This window comes from Canis lupus, chromosome 26 (assembly GCF_003254725.2).
Source record: "Canis lupus dingo isolate Sandy chromosome 26, ASM325472v2, whole genome shotgun sequence".
Lineage (NCBI taxonomy): Eukaryota > Metazoa > Chordata > Mammalia > Carnivora > Canidae > Canis > Canis lupus.
In genome coordinates this window covers 27,085,118-27,108,894 of record NC_064268.1, presented here as the reverse complement: position 1 = coordinate 27,108,894, position 23,777 = coordinate 27,085,118, and the positions used below count along the sequence as shown (strand labels likewise).

Below are 23,777 nucleotides of genomic sequence, written 5' to 3'. Positions count from 1 at the left end.
TGGTCGAGGTGTACACCAACTGTGTCCTGAAGGAAAAGAAGTGGTTAGTGTTACAAGCAGCTCAGGCTGCATGAAAGAGTTGACCATTTGGGAAATTAAAAGAATCCAGCATGGTCCTGGAGGCCATGATCCGGGACCTTGAGTGGCAGGCTAGGAGTTTGGACCCTGTCCTGAGACCACTGGGAAGCCACAGGAGGGTTTCAGGCAGGTGACGATGGCTGGGTCTGACTTGCTTTGAAGAACAATTGTTCCCACCAGCCGTGTGTTGGGTCCACCTCAGGGGCTGATCTGTGTCATTAGCAGGTCGTCCGACTGTCTATCAGGGAGCCTGAGCCAAAGCTAGACAGTCCAGGGATCAGGCCTGTGTGATTTGGGGGGAGCTTCTGAACCTCTCTGAAGTTTCTGTCTGTAAACTGGATGTTACCACTTCACGAGTTTACCCTGAGGATTAAAGACTTGCAATGTTCTATTCAGAGAAAGACGTACAGTCACTTCGCTTCCCTTCTGTACCATGAACAAAGCTGAGCCGCCTTTGTTTTCACAGTAACCCAGGAAAGCCTTCTCCTCTCGCCTTTACAGCTGGTCCCGGCCCGAGGCCGATCGCGCCTGCGTAGCGGGTGCAGCGGACGCCGCGAGGTATCCTGGCAACCCAGTCGCCTGGCAACGGGCGTGCGCTTCCGGGACCGCGAGCCGAGGCAGGTGAGCGGCGGCGGCTGCCAGAGGTAACAGGGGGTCCCCAGATCCACCCAGTCCGGCTCACAGCGGGCTCGCGTCCTCTTACCCCAAGGCTCTCCCTAACCCATGCTCCTCTAAGGAGGAGGTCAGGCCCTTGTCCCCAGCACCCACTGTCTTGCAGGGGGAGCCCAGAAATGGCAAAGGCCGCTCCCAGCCAGGTCCCCTCCCCTCTTTTCCTCCGGTCACTTAGTCCCCAGAATCAGAGGTTGGCTCACCTACTCTACTGGAGTTGATCATTCCCACAGGGCTGGGACTGTCACTGGACTAATGGCAGTAATCACCACTGTGACAGTAGTGTGCCAGACTCATGAGTAGCAGTTCATATGACAACTCTGGGAGTGAGGGAAGGAGGAGCTATTATCACCTGCCTTTTGCAACTTCAGAAAGACACAGGTAGAAGAAGGGCCACCCATGGCCTGGGTCTGGAGCCCATTCTTTTTTTTTTTTTTTTTTTTTAAGATTTTAATTATTTATTTATGAGAAAGGCAGAGACACAGGCAGAGGGAGAAACAGGCTCCCTGTAAGGACCCCGATGTGGGACTTGATCCTGATCTCCCAGATCACGCCCTGATTGGAAGACAGATGCTCAACTGCTGAGCCACCCAGGCGTCCCTCTGGAGCCCATTATTAACTACAGTTGGCCCTTGAGCACCATAGGGGTTAGGAGAGCCAATACTACATTTCCCCCACAGTTGAAAATCCACTTCTAACTTTTTACTCCCTCCTTAACTACTAGGAAGCCTACTATTAACCAGAAGCCTTACCGATAACATCATTCATTAACATGTACATTATGTTGTATTTATTATATACTGTATTCTCACAATAAAGGAAGCTAGAGGAAACCAAATGTTATTAAAAGCATAAGGGAGAGAGAATGCATTTGGTATTTATGTGAAAAAGTATGCACAAAGTATTATGTAAAAAAGTTCTGTATTGTAAAAAAATCCACGTGTAAGTGGACCTGTGCATTTCAAACCTGTGTTGTTCAAGGGTCAGCTATACTGAGCCACACTGCCTATAGTTGCTCCAAGTGTACATGTGTGTAATAAAAATAAATCATGCTTTAACCTTAATTCCTGTTTTTTTGTGGAAGTATCAGAAGCATCTGAATATGGGTCCCTGATGGATGATGAGCTAGACCTGGATTTAAACTCTGGGGCCTGGCCTCATCAGTTCTATGACCTGAAGCCAACTCCTACCCTTAGACCTCAACTACTTCCTTTGTAAAATTGGGATAACACAAGTCCCCTCCTTCTGGGGTAGTTGAGTTAGATACTAGGTATTGCTGGTGTTAGGTAAGTACTACATGTGGCGGCCATATTCCTGTTTGGTTCTTTGGTTTGTTTTGTCTCTTTGGAGCCTTTGACCAAAGGCCCAGCCTGTAAAGTACTGGTGGTTTTCCTCTGTCGTTAAGCATGGAAGAACTCTGGAGTTTGCAATTTGGGCTGCTATTTATCTTTACTGTGACCTTGAGCAGATCCCTTCATTGCTCTCAGCCTCAGTTTGCTCATCTGCAAAATAGGAGTAAAGATACCCACCTGGTTGCTTTTATAGTTTTGAGGATTAAATGAGGAGTAGCTTCTAAATCCCAGTGGTAATAACAACAATTTTTTGGTTTCTTTTAATCAGTGGTTTCTGCAGAGCTTTGTTTTGAGAGCTAGACAGTTGCCCTCTGCAGGCGTGGAAAGATGTCCCATGCCCGGGTCTCCATGTACCTGCCCCCTGACATTAACCCTGCTCAGGCCTCCATTGCCTATGGCTGTAGGGCCTTGCCCAAGCTGAATGAGGAGCTGCAGTCGGAGGACCTGCTAACGAGGCAGAAAGCCCTCATGGCTCTGTGCGACCTCATGCACGACCCTGAACATGTCTATGCGGCCATTGACATAGGTGAGTGTCAGCCCGGGTGACGATGACTGGGGTCTGGATGGACAGCACAGTGGCTTGGAATGGGAGGGGCTGAGGCGACCTGGCCCCTTCACTGCATCCGTCCGAGCTAGTTAGTCCTTAGTCAAACACCACCAGCGTCCTACCCAGAGCCATGAATCAGCCCTCTCTGCTGTGGCTCAACTAGTTGGCCATAAATCCACCAAAGAGCCCTGTTTATCTATCTCAACCATGAGGCTATCACAAAAGATAGGCACACGCCTTACTAAAACCACACGTGTCTCTGGGAGCTATGACCCTTGTGTCCCATCCTTCTAATGATCAAAATAAGGCTTGAGGTGATTTTCCTGACATGGTTACACATTTCTCAGATGGGGATGGATGAACTATGCTTCTCCCTCCGGCCTTGGCTCAAGGGCTAGTTAATTCCAGATTTGGCTGTGGTTCCTAGAACCAGGGCCTAGGACACCGGGTGGAGCTTCAGTAATAAAAACTGCTGTTTAATAAGCCTAACTCTGGGCCAGCACCACCCAGTGCAGTGCCCGTGTTATCTTAATTCTAATAGCACCTGCCTTGGGAGGGAAGATGATAAGAAAACCGGAGGTTCAGAGGAAGGAGGGGTATGAGGCTAGGGTAGCCAGATAAATAAATACAGCAGGATTTTTATTTGCTCAACCTGGCATCCCCAGGTGTAGCCTGTTCCAGGGTACATGACTACTTTAGGACAGGGGTGAGAATATTACCCCTCAGTCTCTCCAGATGTAAAGGCCATTTTTAAAAATCTTGAAGTGGATGGAGAGATAAGGCTATTGGTCAGAAGCGTGCAGGGGGTTAGATAAAAAAAAGTCCCCTGTGTGAGCCTTTCTAGCACACACAGACTCCTTTAGTGAATCAGAAATACTCTGCAACTGATGTGATCCCCCAAGGCCCCAAAGCAGCAAAGCTTCTGGTAGTTTCTTGTTGCCCAGTATTGCCTCACCTCTTGACTTCTAGGTTAGTTGATTTCTGCGACTGGTCAGTGTTCAAAGGTTCTTGTGCCTTCCTTGCAGGCTGCCTGGAGAGCCTGAAAGCTTTGCTGAAGGATAATAATGACATGGTGCGGATAAAGGCCACCGAGGTGCTCTCCATCATGGCGACCCATAACGTGGGCAGGTGGGCAGCTGTCTCTGGAAACCAATGTCATGCTTTGGAGCCACATCTCTCCCCTGGGTGGAGCACCCTTGGATGACCTTGAATACTCTGTTTTTGTCTGCCAGTGTGTGTGTGTCGGGGGTGGGTGGGTGGGGGTGCTTTCCCAGATCGGTTCAGTTCACACTCTTGACCTGGGACCCCCAGTTTTACTTGGTATTGAAAACAGAACCGAAAATCACAAAGAGCCCTGGGGCCTTGCCCAAGGACTACTGCCCAGAAAGAAGGAATAGAGGGGCAGGGTGCTTATTGGCTTCCAACTTGTGTGATGTAAACAACACATGCCCCTGTATGGAAGCTTGAGATCCTTTCAGGGGTATCGGGGCATCTCAGCATTTCACCAAATGTAAGGTTGCTCAATCCCCCTCTCTTCAAGCTCTCTGTGCCTCAGTGTCTTCATCCACACTTGCTCATGGGAGCAGGAATTAAACGGGTTGGTGCATGTGCAGCACTCAGCCCAGAAACATCTGCCTCACGTCGGCCTGGGTGGCCACCGGGTGCTCATCTCTCTGGAGGCTGCTGCCTCCTTTTCCCTGCAGATAGTGTCTATGAACTCACACACCCACTTGCTCGGAGCCATCTCCAGATGGTGGCCTCAGTCCCTCAGTCCCCCTGACCTCGCCGCTCTCTGACTCCTCTCTGGGGTCTAATTCCAGGTTCCCAGAAGGGGATGTGGTTAACCCACACCATGTGCAGTCCTGGCCCAATGGGTTGCTATGAATGAATGGGGAGGTGATGCTACAGTGAGAGCCCCAATTCACATGTTTTGCACCAGAAGGAGAGAAGGGCATGGGGACAGAGGAGGGGTGCAGGAGCCCTGGTAAGCGGGGACACCAAACTTTCCTGCTGTGACCTTGGTGGAGTCTGGCTGTGCTTATTTGAGACAGACCCATGGAAAGTGCTTTAATACTGAGGAGCATGGAGGAGGGAAGCGCCTCTCATCCTTCCTGCTCCTTTTTTCTCTTTCTGGACCTGATGTGGATATTAAGCACTCACCCCCAGCAAGGGCTGATAGACGCTGTGCGGAGGGGTGATTGGAGCTTGGGCAAGTACAAGGGAACTGTGAACCTAGTGGGGGTGCCTGTAGATTTGTTTAGCAGCAGGAGGAGGTTGGGGGGAGAGGCGGGTTCCTGGATGTGGCCACGTTGGCAGGGGCTGGGGAGACACGCGGTGAAGAAATTGTCACTGACCAAGGGCCTGCTATGGCCTGGCCCGCACACTCCTCTGGTGTCCGCTGTTCCTCACACTGCCACCACCAGGCATAGGGAGGAGAACCAAGTGACCAGGGTCGGGGATTCCAGAACGCCCCCCGCCCCCCACTCCACCACACCACAATAGACCAAGAATGCAAAGGGCCGAAAGTTAACGGAGGCCCATTTCTGAAGTTTGCTGGAGTTCGGTGGTGATCTTATAACTTAAAGCCAGTAGCTCGTGGAGTTGGTCAGGCTCGAAACAACTGCTCATGTTGAAACTTTTGTGCCTCTTGTACCCACACAAGTAGCAACAGGAAGAGGGGATGAGCATAGCAGCCTTGAGGAGTCAGTTTGCATGACAGGCCACACACGGAAGAGCCTCCTGGGAGGCCTAGCTCCGCCTGCCCACCTCTTGCCTGCCTGCTGTGAGTGGGACAAATGGCCTCACAGCAAACACAGCAGACTTACAAAGCAGGAGTGACAGGGAATGAGTGGGTGACCAGGCACGGACTGAGGAGGCCGACACCTCAAGATGGGGGATCAGGGAAGTCCTCTGCAGCCTGGGTGCCCCGCTATGATTTTCTTGCCCCAGAATGACTCAGAACTCACCGAATGTTAAATCCTGGCCAACACAGCAAGAGCACAATTGGCTGGGCACTTCCATGTGCCAGGCACTGGGCAAGGGCATCACCCCGAGTTCTCACTTCTTCATTTCTTTCTTTTTAAGATTTTATTTATTTATTCATGAGAGACACATAGAGAGAGGCAGAGGCACAGGCAGAGGGAGAAGCAGGCTTCCCATAGGGAGCCCGATGTGGGACTCGATCCCAGAATCCCGCGATCATGCCATGAGTCAAAGGCGGATGCTCAACTGCTGAGCCATCCAGATGTCCCTTCTCACTTCTTTCTGACTCCAGCCCTGAGAGGTGTGACCTCAGAAGCCCTTACACCAGATGTGTTCAGGCCCAGCGATTAATCAAAGGAAATAGTTACAAAGCCATTAACTGAAGAAATTGTACATTCCCTTTACACTGCTTCATTTTAACCCCAAACACAAATAATCAGGCATTCACCAATCCCTGCTTGCCCCCCAGGCCTCTTCTTGGGGGTGGGCCCACTGGTTGGTGTTTCTCATCATCTCTTTTGCTTAAACCACACCTATAAGATCATCTAATTTGCAGCTTTGGTTTCTTTCAAATAGAGCGGGAACTCAAAGACATTAATGGAGTAATCTGTATATAAAAACCTTCTAGAATCTTTTACAGTCATCTCACTTTTTTTTTTTTTGAGAATCACTTTTGAATCTTCCCAAAGCAATCAATTTTGTTTTCATAAGAAAACAAAATAAAACCTCTTCTCACATCTAATTGGCTTACCTAATAGTTAATTGACTTCTATAATTATAACAACAAGCATACCAGGCATCCGTAGGTTTGGAGGCAAGCATCTGGCTGTTGGCAGGCTCACAATTCAGGTGGGAGAAGAGGCAGGGGCTTCGAGGGGCAGGGCTTGCAGAGCCTGGAGCCTCAGTGGGGGTGTGCCCTGGTGGGTGGAGCCCCAAAGTTCAGGGTAGTTCAGTTGTGAGGTTCTGCTGTCTCATCCTCAGTTTACAGATAAGAGGGCTGAGGAGGCAAGAGTGAAAGAAGGATCCAGGGCTCTAGCTAAGGAAGGGGCAGAGATGTGTCATTCCAGTGTGTGGTTCTTCCCACGCCACCCAGGCCACACTGCTCTCATGCCTGTAGGGATTCTCTCGATTGTCCACCTCCCATCTTTTTTTTCTCCCTGGAAGCCAGAGGAATGTGGCCTGTGACAGCCAGCACAGTTCAAGCCCCAGGAGGAGTGTTGGGTGGACAACTTCCTCTTTGTCTTACTGAATTCTCTCCAGGCATGGTCTTAATTATATCTAAATCTGTATTCTTTTCCCCAGAGAGGGCTTTTTAAAGCATGATGTCATCCTTGCCTTGGCCTACCTGCTGAATGACCCTCAGTCAGCCTGTCGAGAGAACCTGCACCTGGCATTGAAGCACGTGGCCCAGCTTCCCTCAGGTAGGCTCTCCGTGGGCACTCAGGCGGCCCCTTGGTCTCCACTCCAGGTCACTCACATGCCATGCTGCAGATCACTGTCTAGAGCACGCTTTTAAAAAAAAAATTATGCTTTTTACTAAGGTACAATACACATATCAAAAAGGAGCAAATAACGCATGAACGTTTTATTAAATTTTTTTAACGTTTTATTAAATTATACTAAGCGAACATGCCGTGGCACCATGACCCAGATGAAGAGGTTTATAGGGTAGCGCCACCACTGTAAAGATTTCCCGTGTGCCCCACCCCAGTGACTACCTCTGACCCAAAGGTAAACTGTCTTTTCTTTATAAGACTACAGATTATTTTATGCCTCTTCTTAAGCTTTACTTTAGTGGAAACGTACAGTCTGTAATATCTGGTTTCTAGCTTTCTTTTTGCTTGATGTTTTGCCTCTGAGATTCATATGTGATTTTTTTTTTTTTTTGCTGGTTTGCACTGGGGTACAGTATTCACATTATATGAATATACTACAGTTTCTTTGTCTACTTTGTTGCCAACGGACATTTGGATTGTTTCTAGTGTATGGCTACTGAGAAAAGGGAATCTATAAACATTCTTTTGAGTGTCTTTTGTTGGATGTATAGATGCATTTCTTTTGAGATGTACCTAGGAGGGGAATTGCCGGGGATAGGACAAGTTTATGTTCAGCTTTAGAAGGTACCACCAATGGTTCTCTAAAATAGTTATACCAACTTACACTCCCACCATCAGTGTCTTAGAATTCCACATGCTCCCAATCTTCAACCCACACTCGATCATTCCTGGCTCTTTATTTTCGTTATTTGGGTGGGTGGGTGTGTGGTAGTGTCTCATTTTGGTTTTAATTTGTGTTTCCCTAATGGCTATAGCCCTGTAAATGTCATCTTTTGGGAAGTGTGCCATAGCATGTTTAGGGACGAAAGAAGTCCTGCCCCAAAGGCCACTCTTCTCCCAGGCTTGAGGTCCCCCTCAGCTGGGTGCTCCTGCTGATTAGATGCGGAGTCCAGGGTGACAGCCACCGCCCACCATAGCTAGAGGGTTGAGATTTGTGTCAGACTCACATCCGCCCTGTCACGTGGTGCAGTGAACATTTTTAAACAGAGGGCTCACCCCGAGAGGCATGATGTCAAGGCCTTAAAGGAGGTGCCTTAAGTTGAAGGTGGACAAAAGGCATTGCAGCCCAGGAGTGAGACAGCCCTGGGTTTCCCCTGCCCTTCCCCTGGTTCTTTGCATGCCCTTGAATGGGTTATTTCCTCATCTCTGAAGCAAGGCTGATACTACCTGCCTCAGAGGCCGAAAGTGAGGGTGAGTGAGAAGATCCTTGCCAAGCATGTAGGGTATTGCCCTGCATGACATGTGCCATAAACGCTCCAGTCCATGTGTAAGCACTCCCTAAGCTGAGACCCCAGAGAGAGAGGACTGTGGGCTCAGGTGCAGAGAGGCAGGTCACACGGAGCAGAGCCCTTGGTGACCTGGCGCTGCTGCCCGTCTGGGAAGCACACCTTCTCCCAGCTGGGCCGGGCTGGGTATTGGGGAGCATGCTAGGCCAGACAATAGAACCCTCTGGTGGTCTTAGGACCCACTTATCCCCGGTCCTGCCCTAGGCCAACAGAATCTGTCTCTGGGAGCAGGTGCCCAGATCTTTCTCAAACGCGCGTTGGCTGGTTCTCCCTTGAGACGACATGACTGAGGGCCACTGAGGCAGTGGGTATTGGTGAAGTCCCAGGGCTCAGGGCTGAGCAAATGAATGCCCTGCGCCCACCACGGAGGAACTCTCCTCCTTGGGGTGTGGAGCTCCCAACCGGCTCTTTTGTTATTGCCACCTGTTTAAGCCATTCCGAGAAGTACAGAGACAATAGTAAACATCAAGTACCATTAGAGCCTTGCTAAGTTTTCACATTCTACCATGTTTTGTATTTGCTTGAGATTTTTGTTTTAAAAAGAGTAATAACCGTCCAAGCACCCTGTGAACCCTCCCCACCCAGCACCCCTTCTCCTGCTCTCCCCGGAGGCACCAGTAATTTCTGACTATATCTCTAATGCGGGTCTTTGTATTTGACCATGAATGTAGTTTTATAGAGATCTTGCCTTGCATGTTTTAAACTCTATGCAAATGGATCTTGTTGAATTATCCACTTGAAGTCCCTTGCCACTTAAAGAACCTAACGTTATAATTTTGAGATTTATCCATGCGTCATGGGCTGTTTTACTATTTTAACTGTGGCGTGCCCTTCTGGAGCTTGAACGTAACGCTCACATTCAATGCACTCAGCCCTGCTCCGCTGATGGGGCAGGCTGCTTGTTTCTGATCCTGAGCGTTCCCGCTCAGATTTTCCTGGAGTCCCTCCAAGGCCTCTGCTGGAGGAGAGCATCCTTTCGGGGGCCAGAGAATGCACGGCCTTCAGCTTGGCCGGATACTGCAGTTGCCTCCCAGCCCACCCTCCTCCCCCCGCAGAGAGCCCATTGCACATCCTCACCAGCAACCTGGTGGTGTGTGCTGTGCTGTTTCGCTGTTGGGTGGCTTTGCCATCCCCTGTGACTGGGAGAGGCCCCCGCCTCCCCTCTCCTGCCCAGTGCCTCCCAGGAGCCTGAGCATATTCTTTTGAGTTGTTTTTCCGTTTCTTATTGATTTGAGAGAGTGTTTCATTCATCCTGGATTCCAATCGTTTGTTGGCCACACACATCGCAAATACCATTTTCTGGCTTGTTGTGTGGCTTTTCACTGTTTATTTGTTTATTCATTAGCCCAGTAGTTTTTCAACTGAATGTAGTGTGTGTGTGTGTGTGTGTGTGTGTGTGTGTGTGTGTGTATTTGGAGCTGCTTTAGAGCTCATGAAGATATTCTACATTATTTTGTTCTAAAAGTGTAAGAGGAATTACAAGGGAAAGGAGGGGAACTGAGTGGGAAAAATTAGGGAGACAAACCATGAGAGACTCCTAATTCTGGTAAACAAAGGGTTGCAGAAGGGGAGGTGGGTGGGGGTTGGGGTAGCTGGGTGACGGACACTGAGGAGGGCACTTGATGGGATGAGCACTGGGTGTTATACTACATGTTGACAAACTGAATTAAAAAAAGACCCAAATAAATAAATAAGGACAACAGAATGAAATAGCATTTTAAAAAAACAAATTAGAATACATCAAAATTATCTTCTGATGAGAATATTTTTAAGAAAACAAAGTATGGCATAAACTAGGAGAAATTACATGCCTGACATGTTAAAACATGCCTGACAAAGGACTAATGTCCAGAATAAAGAATTCTCAAACCCCAGACTCAATAAAAACTCAGCCAAACATTCTAATGGAAACTTGACAAAGCTATAGGAACAGCCAATGAGGACATGAAAAATGCTCAAAATCATTAGTCACAACAGAAATACAAATGGAGTCTGAGTTACATAGGCCTTCAAGTTTTCTTACTATGTATTTCAAATGTATTGCACTGTATATGAATTTTAACTGAAGCTAAACAAGTAAATGCCTTTTGATAATATACATGAGGTGTTGAGAGGTAAAATATTCTGAAAGTTGAAGTGCATTAAAAATATTGAATCCATGGCAGATAAACAAAAATGTAGAATTTAGGTTGTAGACATGAATGTTTGCTGTGTCATTCTTTCAGCTTTATCAACCTTGTAATAACATGTTGAGGAAAATTTATGTGAAAGCAAAGAAATACAAATAAAGCCTGGGTTAAAGAAAAAAAAAAAAGTGTAAGAGTCTCGCTTTTCACATTTAGCTGGTGGAGGTACCTGGCCTGGATTTTTGTTTGTTTGTAGTTCTCCCTGTCTGGCCCTTGCCAGGCTGACACTGTCTTAGTTATAAAAGCTCTACAGAAAAAAATAAAATAAAATAAATAAAAAAAAGCTCTACAATCATCTGTGTTCTGGTGGGGAGGGTCCTATCTCCTTCCTGCAGAATTGTTCTGGAATCCATAAGCACGGGGTGCATCACAAGGGGTAGGGGAGTGCATGGTTCTGACAAAGCTCCCTAGTGGTGAGCCACACCTTCTATCACAGGATTTCTCGGGTGCTGCTCATTGTCTGTGGTGTGCCGGGAGGGGAGGCCTGGGACACTCGGGTGAGGGATGTGCAGCAGTGGGGGTGATGGCAGGGCTGGGGAGGGGGGTGGCAGCTGGAGGGAGAGAGGGAGACATACAGTGTGGCGGATGCCCCCAAGAAGTCCCCCTGGGGGGACTCTGAGCATTGTGGCTTCTGGGTTGGTCAGTGTGGCTGGGTCCCAGGGGGTCTCCTTGCTGGACCTCTGAGTGGGGTGAGTTCATTTACTTCAGTGGCTGTGGTTTTAACCAGCATGTGACCTTGGGTCGGAGCCTCGGCTTCATCACGGAGCACCGCAGTCCGTGTGCCTGTGGGCCTGGCATAGTCTGGACTCAGCTGGCTCACCTACTGATGGTCATTAGAATGGGCTTTCTACCCACTGCCACACCAGAAGGCAGCCTCTGCACCTGGCACAGTGCCTGGCACTCAAAAGAAATATTAGAGTTAGCCAGCTTTATGCCATATTTTAAAGCATCATTTGTTAGTTATTTGTAGCAATTCACTCCATCCGTCCTTCATTAATTCAACAGCTTCATGTGAGGCCCTTGATCTGTTCCAGCAACTGTGCCTCAATTGCTTGTCTGTAGTATGCGGTACCTGTAGGGGAACAGAGGTCTTCCCGCTAAATCCTTGCCCCGGCCCGCTGGGGCCGACTGTGTGGTTTCCCAGAGTGACCAGCAGGGGGTGCCACAGGACCGATGACTGCCTGGCAGGGCCTGGCTCTACTCTCAGGCCCCCCCGGGGTGCTGCTAGTCAGGGGACCAGAAACCAGGATTGTAGAGGCAATCGCCACGCAGAGGCCTCCAGCCCAGGGTCCCTGTCAGCTGGGCGACTGCTGGGAATTCTGGGAGAATCTCTTGTCTGCTCCCTTGTTTCTCTTTTTAAAAAAGATTTTATTTATTCATGAAAGACACAGAGAGAAGACACAGGCAGAGGGAGAAGCAGGCTCCCTGTGGGGTCCCAATGTGGAACTCCATCCCAGGACCCCGGCATCACGCTCTGAGCCCATGGCAGATGCTCAACCGCTGAGCCACCCAGGTGTCTCTGCTCCCTCGTTTCTGCTAACCCCACACAGAAACAGGTCTTGTTCTGTGGCCAGGCATTACAGGAGAGAACTCTGGTGCCGACATTGAGGATTCTTCTGGAACTAGATTTTGGGGTGCTGCTGAATAGCATCAGGGTCCCACTGGCCACGGCCAGGCCCCTTGGACCTTCAGACTGTGGCCTGGAACCAGGGTGACTTGGGGCACCTGTGAGTTTGCACTGAGCTATGGCAGCAGCACGGTGCAGGGACCACTCTGTCTCCTACATCCTGTGTGCAGCCTGGCTTGGGTTGGGCCATGGGGGTCAAAACAGGTGCCCCTCCGGGAGGGCACCGGCCAGGGAGTGGAGAGGGAGGCAGAGAGGCTGTGCTCAGGCCTCTCCTATGGGGACGGGCTCCTCAGACTCAGAAAGGAGCAGTGTGGGCCTGGGGAGGGACAGGCCTTACCAGGCCTGATGTCAGGTACAGTTCTGATCCTGGTAAATTTGAGGTGCGGGGGACATGGAAGCTGAAGCAGTGGGAGGAGCAGAAGCCTAGAGGGAGGGGCTGCGGGAGGAGCAAATCAAGGTGCTCTGCCCCTTTGCAAGGTGCCTCAGCCAGGCAGCCTTGAGCAGGAAAGCTGCTGTACCCCTCTACCCTTTGGGGGCTGTGTGTGGGGTTGCCCAGAGCAACCCCCTGCTCCTCCTGGCTCTGACACCACAGAGTGCAGGGATGGGGCTGGCTGCCCCAAAGGGGTGGCCCTGTCCTTGCTCACCTGCCTTCAGGATGGGGCACAGCAGGCCCCACACATATCCTGTCCTCAGCCTGTCTGTGGTGGGCAGTTGTCCCCTTCCCAGACTCAGCAAAGGACAATGCCCACCAACAGTGGCACTGCTCAGTTGGTTCCCAGCCTGGTGCACCTGCTTTAGATGCCCCCTCGCCGTTTCCTCCTCCTCATCCAGTGGCCTGCTCCAGCCAGAAGAGCCTTTTCCTGTCTGGCCCAATGAAGGTGGGCCGCAGTCCCAGCAGCTATTCTCGTGGGCTCTTTTGGGGCGGGCAGTCTTTCTCAGCTCTCTCTACGTGGCTTTTGTATTTTACTTATTTGAGATAGAACGGGTGCACATGTGCACATGGGCAGGGGGAGCGGCAGAGGGAAAGGGAGAAGCAGACTCCCTGCGGAGCAGAGAGCTTGACTCGGGCTGTCTCCCAGGATCCTGAGATCATGACCTGAGCCGAAGGCAGACGCTAAACCGATTGAGCCACCAAGAGCCCCTTCACAAGGTTTTCATATTCCCAGGAGGTTTGGGACAGCTTGTTACACAAAGCAGATCAAATCTTTCCAGTGCATGCTCTGGGCAGAAGCAGTTGGGCCTGGCCTCACCTACCTCAGCACTGAAGCCCCTCGCCCAGCTCACCTTTTAGTGAGGCGAGTGCCCCAGTTGTTGTCCAGCCTTGGTGGGGTCCCCTTCCTCATGGTGGACCACGGCCCTCTCCAGCACTTGCCCCGGAGTCAGCAGATCTGTACGCCCTGCCCCTTTGTCTTAGATGGCCAAGACCTTGCATGGGCTCCAGGGAAGATAGACCCAGGCCTGGTCGGGCCACTTGTTACACCATGTGATGCTGGGAAGTCATCTCCCCTCTGGGTCTCTGCTTTCTCCTCAGTAAAACAGAGCCAGTAATCTTGGCTTCCCAGGAGTCGGGGAGGGTCGAATCAGACAAGTGTGTACCAGGTTAAGCCTAGGGCCATGTGGTGAGCAGTCGCCGAGGCAAGCTGGGATTATTGTCACTGAGCCATCGCTCCATCCCAGGTGACCACAAGAGCTACAGGGACTGGTGGCAATACCCTGGAGCCCACACGGTGGTATGCCCTATGAGAGGGAGTCTTGGGCCACATAGCAGGACCTGGCTGTGGTCAGTCATGTGCAGAGGGCGAGGCTGGGCCAGCTCCTCCTGCACAGGGTAGAGCCTCTCCCCTTAGGATCGTGCTCCCGCCAACTCTGGTCTCCTCTCACTTGTCCCTCTGCTGCTGGTCCCACAGCTCATTTTCCTCTGGCTGATGCCACCATAGGTGAACCTTTCCTGGACTTTTAGGTTAGCAGGTGCCTTCTCCACACTGGGCACTATTTGGGCACAGTGGAGGGAGAAAGTGGGTCAGACTGTGCCAGGTCCCCTTCCCACCTCGCCCTGGCATGGGTGCTTTATGCAGAGGAGTGTGGGAGGGAGGGGACATCCAACATGCAGCGGGCTGAGCCCCGAGAGATAAACAGTCTTGGACTGTGGGAATGGGAAAAAACACATCAACCTGACTAGCAAGGCAAAAGCGGGATGCAGCAGGCCCACGAGAGGAAGAACCAGCACAGCAGGTGACCAGACTTATCGTGGGTCTCATTTCATAGCATATATGAAAATACTGACTCGCTCTGAGATATACCTGAAACTGACAGGATTGTACGTCAATTATACTTCAATAAAAATAGGCAACATACGAGATGAAAAATAAAACACTGAATGTATCATCTCTGAAATGTTATGGAAGAAGAGAATACAGGAAACATACCTATCAGAGTTGTCAGGGAAATGAGGCAAGGAGGGGCGGTTCATGTAGTAATTCACAGAATAAGTTAAAAAAAAAAAAAAAAAGCCGTACAGACAGATTGCAGTGGAGAGCAGGGCCCTGGCAGTTGGCTGACTGGGCTCTGGGCACCGGAGCACTGGCCTGGGAAAGCACCTCCCATCCCTGAGCACATCAGGAGGGAAGGCACAGTCTTCCTATTTTCCTCCTAGCTGTGTATTTTTAGGTGAAGGATGCTCACGGTGAAATTACTGCTCTTTTCACAGTTGGCATTAAAAGCGTAAAATAAGTCTCAAAGATTTTAAGTCACACGCTATTTCTTCTTATACAAAAGTCCCCTTGGATTTTTGCTGTTTGGTGATGTGGGAAGGCGTGAAGGGAATCCCCACGAGGGCTCAGGGGTGGGGGAGGGAGAGAGCCCAATCTGGATGTGTGTCTCTGTGATGTGTATTCGCGTGCATGCACGCGGGTGTGTCTCCACCTGCTGGTCCTCACTCGGGGCTCTATGTGGGCCCTGGATTCGAGGAGGAGGTGCAGCGTGGCTCTGTGGTCCCCGTGGGATCCTGTCTGGGGGCAGGGTGATCAGCATCAGAGCCAGCCAGGCAAGAACCCCAGGCTTCCGGATGCACTTGCCTCTCTGCCCCACCAGTCCCTGACCTGGACCTTGGGCACCTTTCCTCGTCTGTAAAACGGGTCACAGCTGACACCCTGCTGCGGTAGAGGTGTTCAAACAATCTGGAAGGAGCCTGATGCGGGCTGAACAAACTTGCTGGACTATTCAGTAGTGCTTTCCACCACATGGAGATGCCTCTAACCCCACAAGCCAGAGTCAGCAGACAGGACAGTGGGGTACGTACCCCTCCTCCCCACATCCTGCAGCACCCTCCAGGCTCTCCACCTCTAGCGTCCTGGCAGAGGTGTCTTGGGGTGTGAGGGGTCTGGGTGACCCTGGGCTGAGGTGTCCTGGGCTAGTGCTGGGTGGGGGTCTCGCAGCCATCATCGCCCCCAAACCTCAGCCTCTCTAGACACATGGGCCAGACATGGCCCCCATCTCTTGCAGTTTCTTTCTTTGCTTGAGGTTGTTTATTCTTGATGGTCATTTCCAAGTGATTCTGCATGAATGTGTGGATTGGAGGAGAGAAAGCAAGCTGGGCATACAGTGTGTCTCCGGGCACGCTCCCACAGGCCAGCCGCACACATAGCACGCCAGGACAAAGCTTAGCTCATTCAGGATATTTTATTTTCTTAAAGTAGACAATCTTTAACTTTCATACAATCACCAGCTCCTCTTTCCCTCCGTACATCTCTTAAAGTCCTTGGCTGTGATTCCACGCACTGACCTTGGACATACAGGTACCGAACAGAGGCTGAGGGCAAAGGAGATTTGGCAAGGGCTCTGGCGGTGCCTTCCCTCTTGACGGCGGGGGTTCATATTTACATGCGGCCCTGGGCCAAGGTCCTTCGGTGGTGGCGGGTGCCACAGGCCCTGGGACAGGAAGGGCCAGAGTGCGAGGTCCCAGCAGGGCCTCCCTCAGGCTGCGCGGGCTGAGCCTTCACAGGAATTGTCGTAGCTCTCAGCCCGTCTCAGGTGTAGGGCGTGCGGGGGCCGGGGCCCCATTTCTCGCTCCCCCTTTCCTCCACTTGCAAAGCCATGGATAATTTACTCTTTAGATACCAAGACATTTAGCTATTGTTCATTCGCTCCTAGGTGAAGAACCTTCTTTAAATACATCACATTTATTTTTCTGAAATAAAAACGAAGCAGAAACCGCACCGTAACAAGAGGACGCTGCACGAGCTTATGTACAACGCGGCCCCGCGACGCTGCCGTAGGGCGGCCGTCCGCCCCAGTGTCGCTCGGGAGCAGAGGGACAGACTCATTCAGATAACAACTTTTACACTCAGCAAGCCAGACACAAAAAAGGACCACCTGAAAAAAAAACATAGGTTTTGAAAATCTGCATTTTAAAAAAGAATACTCAACTGCATTTGAAATTTTCCGTATTTCTGCGAAACACCACGAGATTTGGCCAAAAAAAAGGATGTCGGAGAAGAAAAAACCAGGTTTTGATTTATAAAACATCAGACTAGTAGAAGAAAAGCTGGAACCCAGCTGGCCTAGTTTGAGACAAATGGTGCCACTCGTGTTATTGTGTGGATTTTTGCTGCATATTTTGAAGCTGTTTAAAAAGAGCTGTGAGTGGCTAGAGGTCTGGTTAGTGCTGTCGTCTGGCCTTGCACCCGGGTTCCAGAACAGCCGTGGTACAGGGCGGGCCAGCGGGGAAGGCGCATGGACCCTGCTCCGGTCCTCCCTCCGGGTCAGCAGCAAGGTCCCCAGTCCGACGCTTGGGCGCAGCCGGCTTCCTCCGGATGACCCAGCCGCCTCTCCTCTGAGTCCCACGGGGACCCCCATGCAGAGCAGGGCCGACTCGGGAAGGCAAGGTGACGGGGCAGGAAGGGCCTGTAGTGAACCTGGTGACAGCGGCCGAAGTCTTCTAGAGGCTCCAGCGCTCCGGGGAACTGCCATCTCCAGACCGTGTGTGTGCGCGTGTGTGTGTCTACCTACCTAGCAATCTATCCATATATATTTATGTTTGCGGGAACGGGGGGCCATTCCTCAGGCCCCCGTCTTCTGCCCCTGGGCTGGGTCTCCCTAGCGCGAGGGGGGGTGTGACACCCCGGGGGTTTCGCCACAGGCCAGCCGGCCAGCCCGGCTCCTCAGCAAAGGCCTATGTACTTGAGATTGTTCTGTATGATGACGTCTGTCACCGCGTCAAAAACGAACTGGATGTTACTGGTGTCGGTGGCACAGGTGAAGTGGGAGTAGATCTCCTTGGTCTCCTTGTTGCGGTTCAGGTCCTCGAACTGCCGCTGGATGTAGACAGCGGCCTCCTCGTACGTGTTCTGGCCCTTGTACTCAGGGAAGCAGATGGTGAGCGGAATGCGGCGGATCTTCTCCGCCAGCAGGTCCTTCTTGTTCAGGAAGAGGATGAGCGAAGTGTTGATGAACCAGTTGTTGTTACAGATGGAGTCAAAGAGGCGCAGGCTCTCTGCCATTCGACTCTGCGGGCAGGACAGTTCCGGTGTTAATCAGGGGGTGCAGTGTGGGAAGGCCCCAGGCCCGCAGCCCTCCCGGGAGAAGGCCCCCCGGAGGGTCCCCCTAGTACCCTTCTGCCCGGCAGGCCTTCTCTGCCAGGCCAGGTCTGTCTTCACCTGCGTCCCCTGGGCTCTCGAGCCCCTAAAGTTGCTGGCACCGCCCTCGGCACCTTGACACCTGTTTGAAAGGGGCTGTCCCGCTTAGCTGGACCCTCCGTTGTGGCGTGGGGCTGCTGCATGGCCTCCCCCCCGCTGTAGGGACCTGTGCCACTCCATACTCACGCGGAGGGCCCCATCTCCTGCTGTCCTGTGCTAGCTCGGGCCTGGAGCTGCCATCACATCACGTCTCTCTCTACGTGAGTGTGGCCAGGCTCCTGCCCCGCCGGCAAGTCTGGCCCTCTTGGGCGTCGGCCTGTCTTCCAAGTCTCGATCCTGTCACCCGGTACCGTCAGTCCTCAGCCCGATCTCTGAGCGGAGAGCCTGCGCTCCCAAGGCCCAAGGCTCCAGTCCGGAGACTTGAGGAAGGCCCGGACCCCCCTGCCCCTGCCACGCCACTGGGCTCAAGTGAGGACAGCGGCCCAGGAGGCTCAGAGACCCCAGTGGCACTGCCCTTTATTCACACCCCTTCTTTCAGAGGACCTTAAATGGGTTGTAGTGACTGAGTTTTTAAGGAACATAACGCATCTGACTCCCAAGCCTGCCGTTTCCACGGAGGACTGACAACTCTAGCTTCTAAAAGGACTGCTGCTGAGTTACTATGGCGAGAGCTGCCATTTTAAAATAAAATGCACGAGCCAAATGTCCAAACAAAGCTCAGAGCTAGTTTAGTTTAGATCGGAGGCGGATTTAAGGACTCTGACCAGATAGTATCACCAGTCATGTGATAATGACGAAGGAAGCCGCGGCTGGTGCATATGATGTGGCCGTGGCACGCCAGCTTGTTCAAACCTTGCACCTTCCTAGTCCCATTTTACAGATGAAGTAACTGAGACTTGGAGAGGCAGGAAATGTGCTCCAAGTTCCACAGCCAGGAGCTCAGGCTCCCTGCAGTGTGGATGGACAGCACTGTTGGCCTAAGTGAGGTCACCCCAGGTGGGAGTGTCCAGGAGGATGCCTCAGTGAAGCCCTGCTCTCCTGGAGATCCCGAATTGTCTTAGGTACACAGTCTAACAGCATCGGTGCGGAGAAGGAACCGGGTTACGTGGGGGAGAGGATGCTCGGGGGTACCTGTCCAAGAAGCTGCCCTGAGATTCTGTGTAGCACCTTGGAGAGCATGTTTTCCAAAACCAATGTGCCTTGTTTAGACTGAGCTCAGGAGTATCAGAAACTCTGGAGAGTCAGTGGTTTCAGGTCTTGAGGGAAGGGAGGGGAGTGACCTTTCTATGGAAATAAGATGCAGGATCCCCATCCCCAGTAGGGCCTGGAGGAGCCACACAATGTTCCCAAATGTGAGATAAGTGGTGGTCTAGGAATGTCACATTCTACTGGAGAGTAATTAGCTCTAATGGATTCCTGGAAGCCACACTGTAAAGCCTAACAGAGCCATCAATTCTCTTAGGAATGATGTCATAATCAGGGGCTGTGCTTCTGACCCCAAATTTCACATCAGATAAATAACAGATGCGGTTATTAGCACGCATGCATTAATTCATTGAGCAAACGCTTGCTGACCATGCCCTAAGGGCCAGTGACAGGTCCCAGCTCTCATGCCAGGGGCCCAGGACTCAGAAGAGGGGGATGGGTTGGCCATCAGCAGGAAGGTGGGCACCAGCAGGCCAGTGCCCAGGGCTGGGAGTTCACAGCGTGGGAGCCAGGCAGAGGAGACAGGGCGTGGCCAGGGTCCTAGAATGGGTATCTGCTGGGCCACTCGGGGGGAGAGCCAGGGTGGCTCTTTTTTTTTTTTTTTTAAGATTTTATTTATTTATTCATGATAGTCACACAGAGAGAGAGAGAGAGAGACACACAGGCAGAGGGAGAAGCAGGCTCCATGCAGGGAGCCCGACATGGGATTGGAATCCCGGGTCTCCAGGATCGCGCCCTGGGCCAAAGGCAGGCACCAAACCGCTGCACCACCCAGGGATCCCCCAGGGTGGCTCTTATACCTGGTCCAAGCCAGCAGCTCTGGACAGGCTGTGGAGTCTGGAAGTAGAGGGGCAGGAGGGCATCCTCCACAGGCTGACACAGTGCCCGTGTGCCAGCCAGTGCTCGCACGAAGGCCTCTGCTGGTCAGTCCTTTGAGGGCAGGCCCTGTGTGGCACCGGAGCAGCCAACAGGCACGTGGCCCCTCCTTCCCCGCGGCCATCTCAGCTGCTCAGACGCACCCTGGGTTTGTCCTTCCGGTCTCATGTGAACCTCCGCCCCACAGACAGCGCTTGGCAGGCTTTCTGGACCCTAGACATCTCTCTGAGCCTCACGTTCCTTACTTGGAAGTCTGGGAACTCAGGCACTTTCCTTACACGGCAGCCATGTCCTTGGCAGTGTCTTGCAAACGCTCATACGATGGCTATGGCCTAGCAGGAGTCTCCCTCATCGTGGGGCCCTTGCCCGCTCCTGGGCTCTTCTTGCCTTTCTGGCTTTTGGGGCTTGGCTTCTCTCTCTTCCTTGGGACAAAGCATGTGTAACCACACTGGCCACTATTTACACACCTGGGAGATGATGAGCATCAAAGAATCACCACAAGACCTCTATCTGTGTAGACACCCTGCCTGCATGGGCCCTGCCAGGCAGGATTCAGCAGACTGTGGGACACACTGACCAGGTGCCAGCTTGCAGAAACACACGTGAGCGCTGGAGCTTGAGAGGCCCTGGGCTAGATGCTGTACTCCACCTGTCATCCCCTACTGCTCCCTGGGTGCTCATGGCCCACATGGGGTGCCACTGTGCCAGGGCCCCCTGTAACTGCACATGAGGCCCCTCTGCTGAGGAGGAGCCAAGCCCAGGAGGTGATGCGTGGGCAGGGTGGGGCCCTTTGCCTCGGTGCCCACGGTGCTGTCACCACGGCACGTGCACTCCTGCATTCCATCCCAAGTGGGCAGAGCCGTGTCCTGGCACCTCAAAGCACAGATCACTGAAGAAGGAACGTGCTATTTTGGGCTATCACTCTGGAAACTGTGAAGCACGCACGAGTCTGAGTATGGGAGGGATGAGTGCCACGGGGCCTCCCTCCTCCTCTCTCCACGCTCCGCACACCCTCTGTGGCCTCGCTAAAGGCCTCTTCTTCCTAGAAGCTCCGGTGACTTCTTCTGCCCCATATTCCTGTTCACTTGCCTACAGCACATGTCTGGCTCTATGCCCCATACCAGGATAAAGTCCCAGTCCCCCAGTCTGGCCTCTAGGGCCTCCCCTGGCATCCCCCCCTGGCCCTTGGTGGCTGTGCACAGCCTGGACAGCAACTATGCCTCATTCATCTCCCCCTGCCACCCACTTCCCTTGTGACCCTGCCCACTTGGTGTCGCGGGTCAGAGCTGCTGCTCGTGGCCCCAGAGGTGTTGAGACAGGACTGGGCACCATCCTCGTGTGGTCCAGCTGGGCTGCTGGGCTCCCAGGGCAAATGCAGCCAGCAGTAGCTGTGGAATCATTGCCAGCGGATCACTCCCTTATGCTGTGAAACTTCCGTTAGCCTGACACAAACATCCTCTTGGATCCAGAATCCGAGAAGCCTGCAGGCCACGGCTGTGCTGCAAGCAGGGGGCTACCTATTTCACGCATGTGGAGATGGAGGCCTGGACAGGCTGATCCCAGGGCTCAGCTAAGAGTCCGGTGTCTACCAACCAGGTGTTCTCTTCCAGCAAGAAGCCCTCCCCGCCTTTACTGCTCCAGCTGCCAGTGGAGCAGTGGTCATGGGTGCTTCACCCAGGAGGAAGCACACCCACTAGCAGCTGCCAGCCGTGCCAGCCTGGGGCTCTGATGCCCACCAGCTCTCTCCAGGGCCTGTTCACCAGCAAGTCAGCACTTTCTAGGAGTCTGGGGTTTGTCTGCACATTCATTTATATAAATAATGCAGAACAGATGATTCCCATCAGAAGCTTGGGCAATGGTGGGAATCTTAACTGCCCAACGGTGAGAAATCAGTGATTGTCACAAAGCATGTCAGACAGAGGGAGGCAGCTGGGTGGCTGCATGTAGTCCCTGGCTGGTAAAGAAGTCATTTCTTGGCCATTTGCAAAGAAAGCTCCTACTCAGATGGATCCAAATATGCTCAATGCCACTGAATAGACTTTCCCCCAGGTGGCCTGTGGATGTCACCAGGCTGGACCTAATGACCTGTTTAGGTTTTTTTTTTTCCGGTAAGATTTTATTTATTTGCGAGAGAGGGAGCGAGCGAGTGAGCATAGCCGGGGGGGGGAAGGGCAGAGGGAGAGGGAGGAGCAGACTCCCTACTGAGCAGGGAGCCCAGTGTGGGGATTGATCCCAGGACTCTGGGATCATGATCCAAGCAGAAGGCAGATGCTCAACTAATTGAGCCACCCAGGGGCCCTTAATGAGCTGTTCCTAAGGAGCTCACTGGCCTGTGAGTCTGGGGTCTTTGCTCCATGCTGAACTTGGAGGAGACCTTCACCTGACACGTGGCTACCATGTGACAGCAGCCATGGTGGCCTGGACTAGCTTCATTTTGAGGCCCATGCCAGGGTGAGCTGCGATATGAAGGGGAGCCTGCATGTGGTAAGGGGAATGTTGCCCTTTGGTTCTGGTGCTCTACAAAGGCTCCCCTGTTGTCACCAAACATGTTCCCTGCCCATAGTTACAGGTACAGTCAGGGTCTGGGGCCAGAGACCTGGTGTTCACTGTCACCATCAGTTTTTTGATGTGCCTTAGATAAGTCATTTCTCTGCTCTGGGCCTTAGTTTCTTCATCTATAAAATGGGATGAATTGACCAGGTGCCAGCCATGACCACTGTGAGAAGGAATGAAGGCATGGTGCAAGAAGAGCCTGGGTCTGTCAGGCCTTGCTCTGTGGCTGCTGGTGCGCAGTAGGTACCGTCCCATGCCACTGGCACAGGGGTGTCTGTTGTCTTCTCTCAGTGGGGATGCCAAGGGCCCCACTGCAGGAGCAGCTCTGTGGGCTGCTTGAAGAGGCCTGATTGCAGACCTGGGCTCAGCCAGCCAGCAGCTGACAGGTTCCTGGGGCCAGCAACGCCTCCGTGCTGACCGCGGGTTCCAGGGCCACCTGGTTCCTCAGGGAGCCTCCCGTGACTGCTCAGCTTGGAGATCCAATGGCCACCTGACTCCACTCTCACAGGTGTGAGGCTTGCCTCCTCGCAGTAGGTTCCCTTAGCTTTTTTTTTTTTTTTTTTCCCTTAGCTTTTTAGTGGAGGCCGGGAGAGCCGCAAGTGCCAGGCTGAGCACCTCCAGTTACCAGTTTCCCTGATTTGATAGGTCAAGGCCACAAACTCTGGCATGGCAGGGTTTCCTTGTGTGCTGGCTGGGTGGGAGAGGGCTGGTTCCTGGAGACCCAGCCTTGAACCCAGCCGTGGACACTCAGGGAGAGCCCCCGAACTTTGCAAATGAGCAGAAAGGGCCTCACAACAGGCACAGTGTCCTGTCCAAACATTTTCCTGCATGGCCTCAGACTCCTACTGATTTGAGAGCTCACCAGCCTGCCTGAGGGAGGGGGGCCAGCAGGTGTCCTCCAGGCTGTGGTTCTTGGGTCCCTCTCTGAGTACATTCCGGCTCTCTATATTACTGGGGGGAGCACAGCTCAGCCTTCCTAGGACACTGTGGTTTCTAGAGAGAGGCAGGGGAACAGGTAAGGGTGCTAGCTAATGACTACCAGGCTACCAGCCTGCCTTGAGTCTTTCTAACCTGTCCCCCTGGGGGCTCCTTTCAGCCTCTAGCCCTCCCTGCTTATGGGCCACCCCACCTCCCTCCCAAAGCCTGCGCCAACTTCTTGAGCGTCATGCAGCTTGCTTCCAAAATCTGTGAGTGTGGGGTCTGGTGTGCAGCATATCTGCAACTTA

The 23,777-nt window shown here is 52.5% G+C and overlaps 2 protein-coding genes across 4 annotated transcripts in view; one reads left to right on the top strand and one right to left on the bottom strand.

Moving 5' to 3' along the window:
• The first annotated feature begins 556 nt into the window (after positions 1 to 556).
• RSPH14 (radial spoke head 14 homolog) overlaps positions 557 to 23,777 on the top strand; it is a 78,050-nt gene continuing 54,829 nt past the window's right edge. The window contains exons 1-4 of one of the 3 annotated variants that reach the window (XM_049102029.1): positions 557 to 699; positions 2,368 to 2,625; positions 3,672 to 3,774; positions 6,931 to 7,049. In XM_049102029.1, coding sequence (XP_048957986.1) covers positions 2,427 to 2,625; positions 3,672 to 3,774; positions 6,931 to 7,049 — 421 coding nt within the window. In that variant the 5' untranslated portion in view covers positions 557 to 699; positions 2,368 to 2,426. Of the gene's footprint in view, positions 723 to 745; positions 1,129 to 2,367; positions 2,626 to 3,671; positions 3,775 to 6,930; positions 7,050 to 23,777 lie in introns of those variants that run through there. The other 2 variants (XM_025474677.3, XM_049102030.1) reach the window with 2 other exon arrangements.
• The window catches only part of GNAZ (G protein subunit alpha z), a 51,856-nt gene continuing 44,021 nt past the window's right edge, over positions 15,943 to 23,777 (bottom strand). Inside the window, exon 3 of the mRNA XM_025474676.3 lies at positions 15,943 to 17,787. Coding sequence (XP_025330461.1) covers positions 17,443 to 17,787 — 345 coding nt within the window. The 3' untranslated portion in view covers positions 15,943 to 17,442. The remainder of the gene's footprint in view (positions 17,788 to 23,777) is intronic.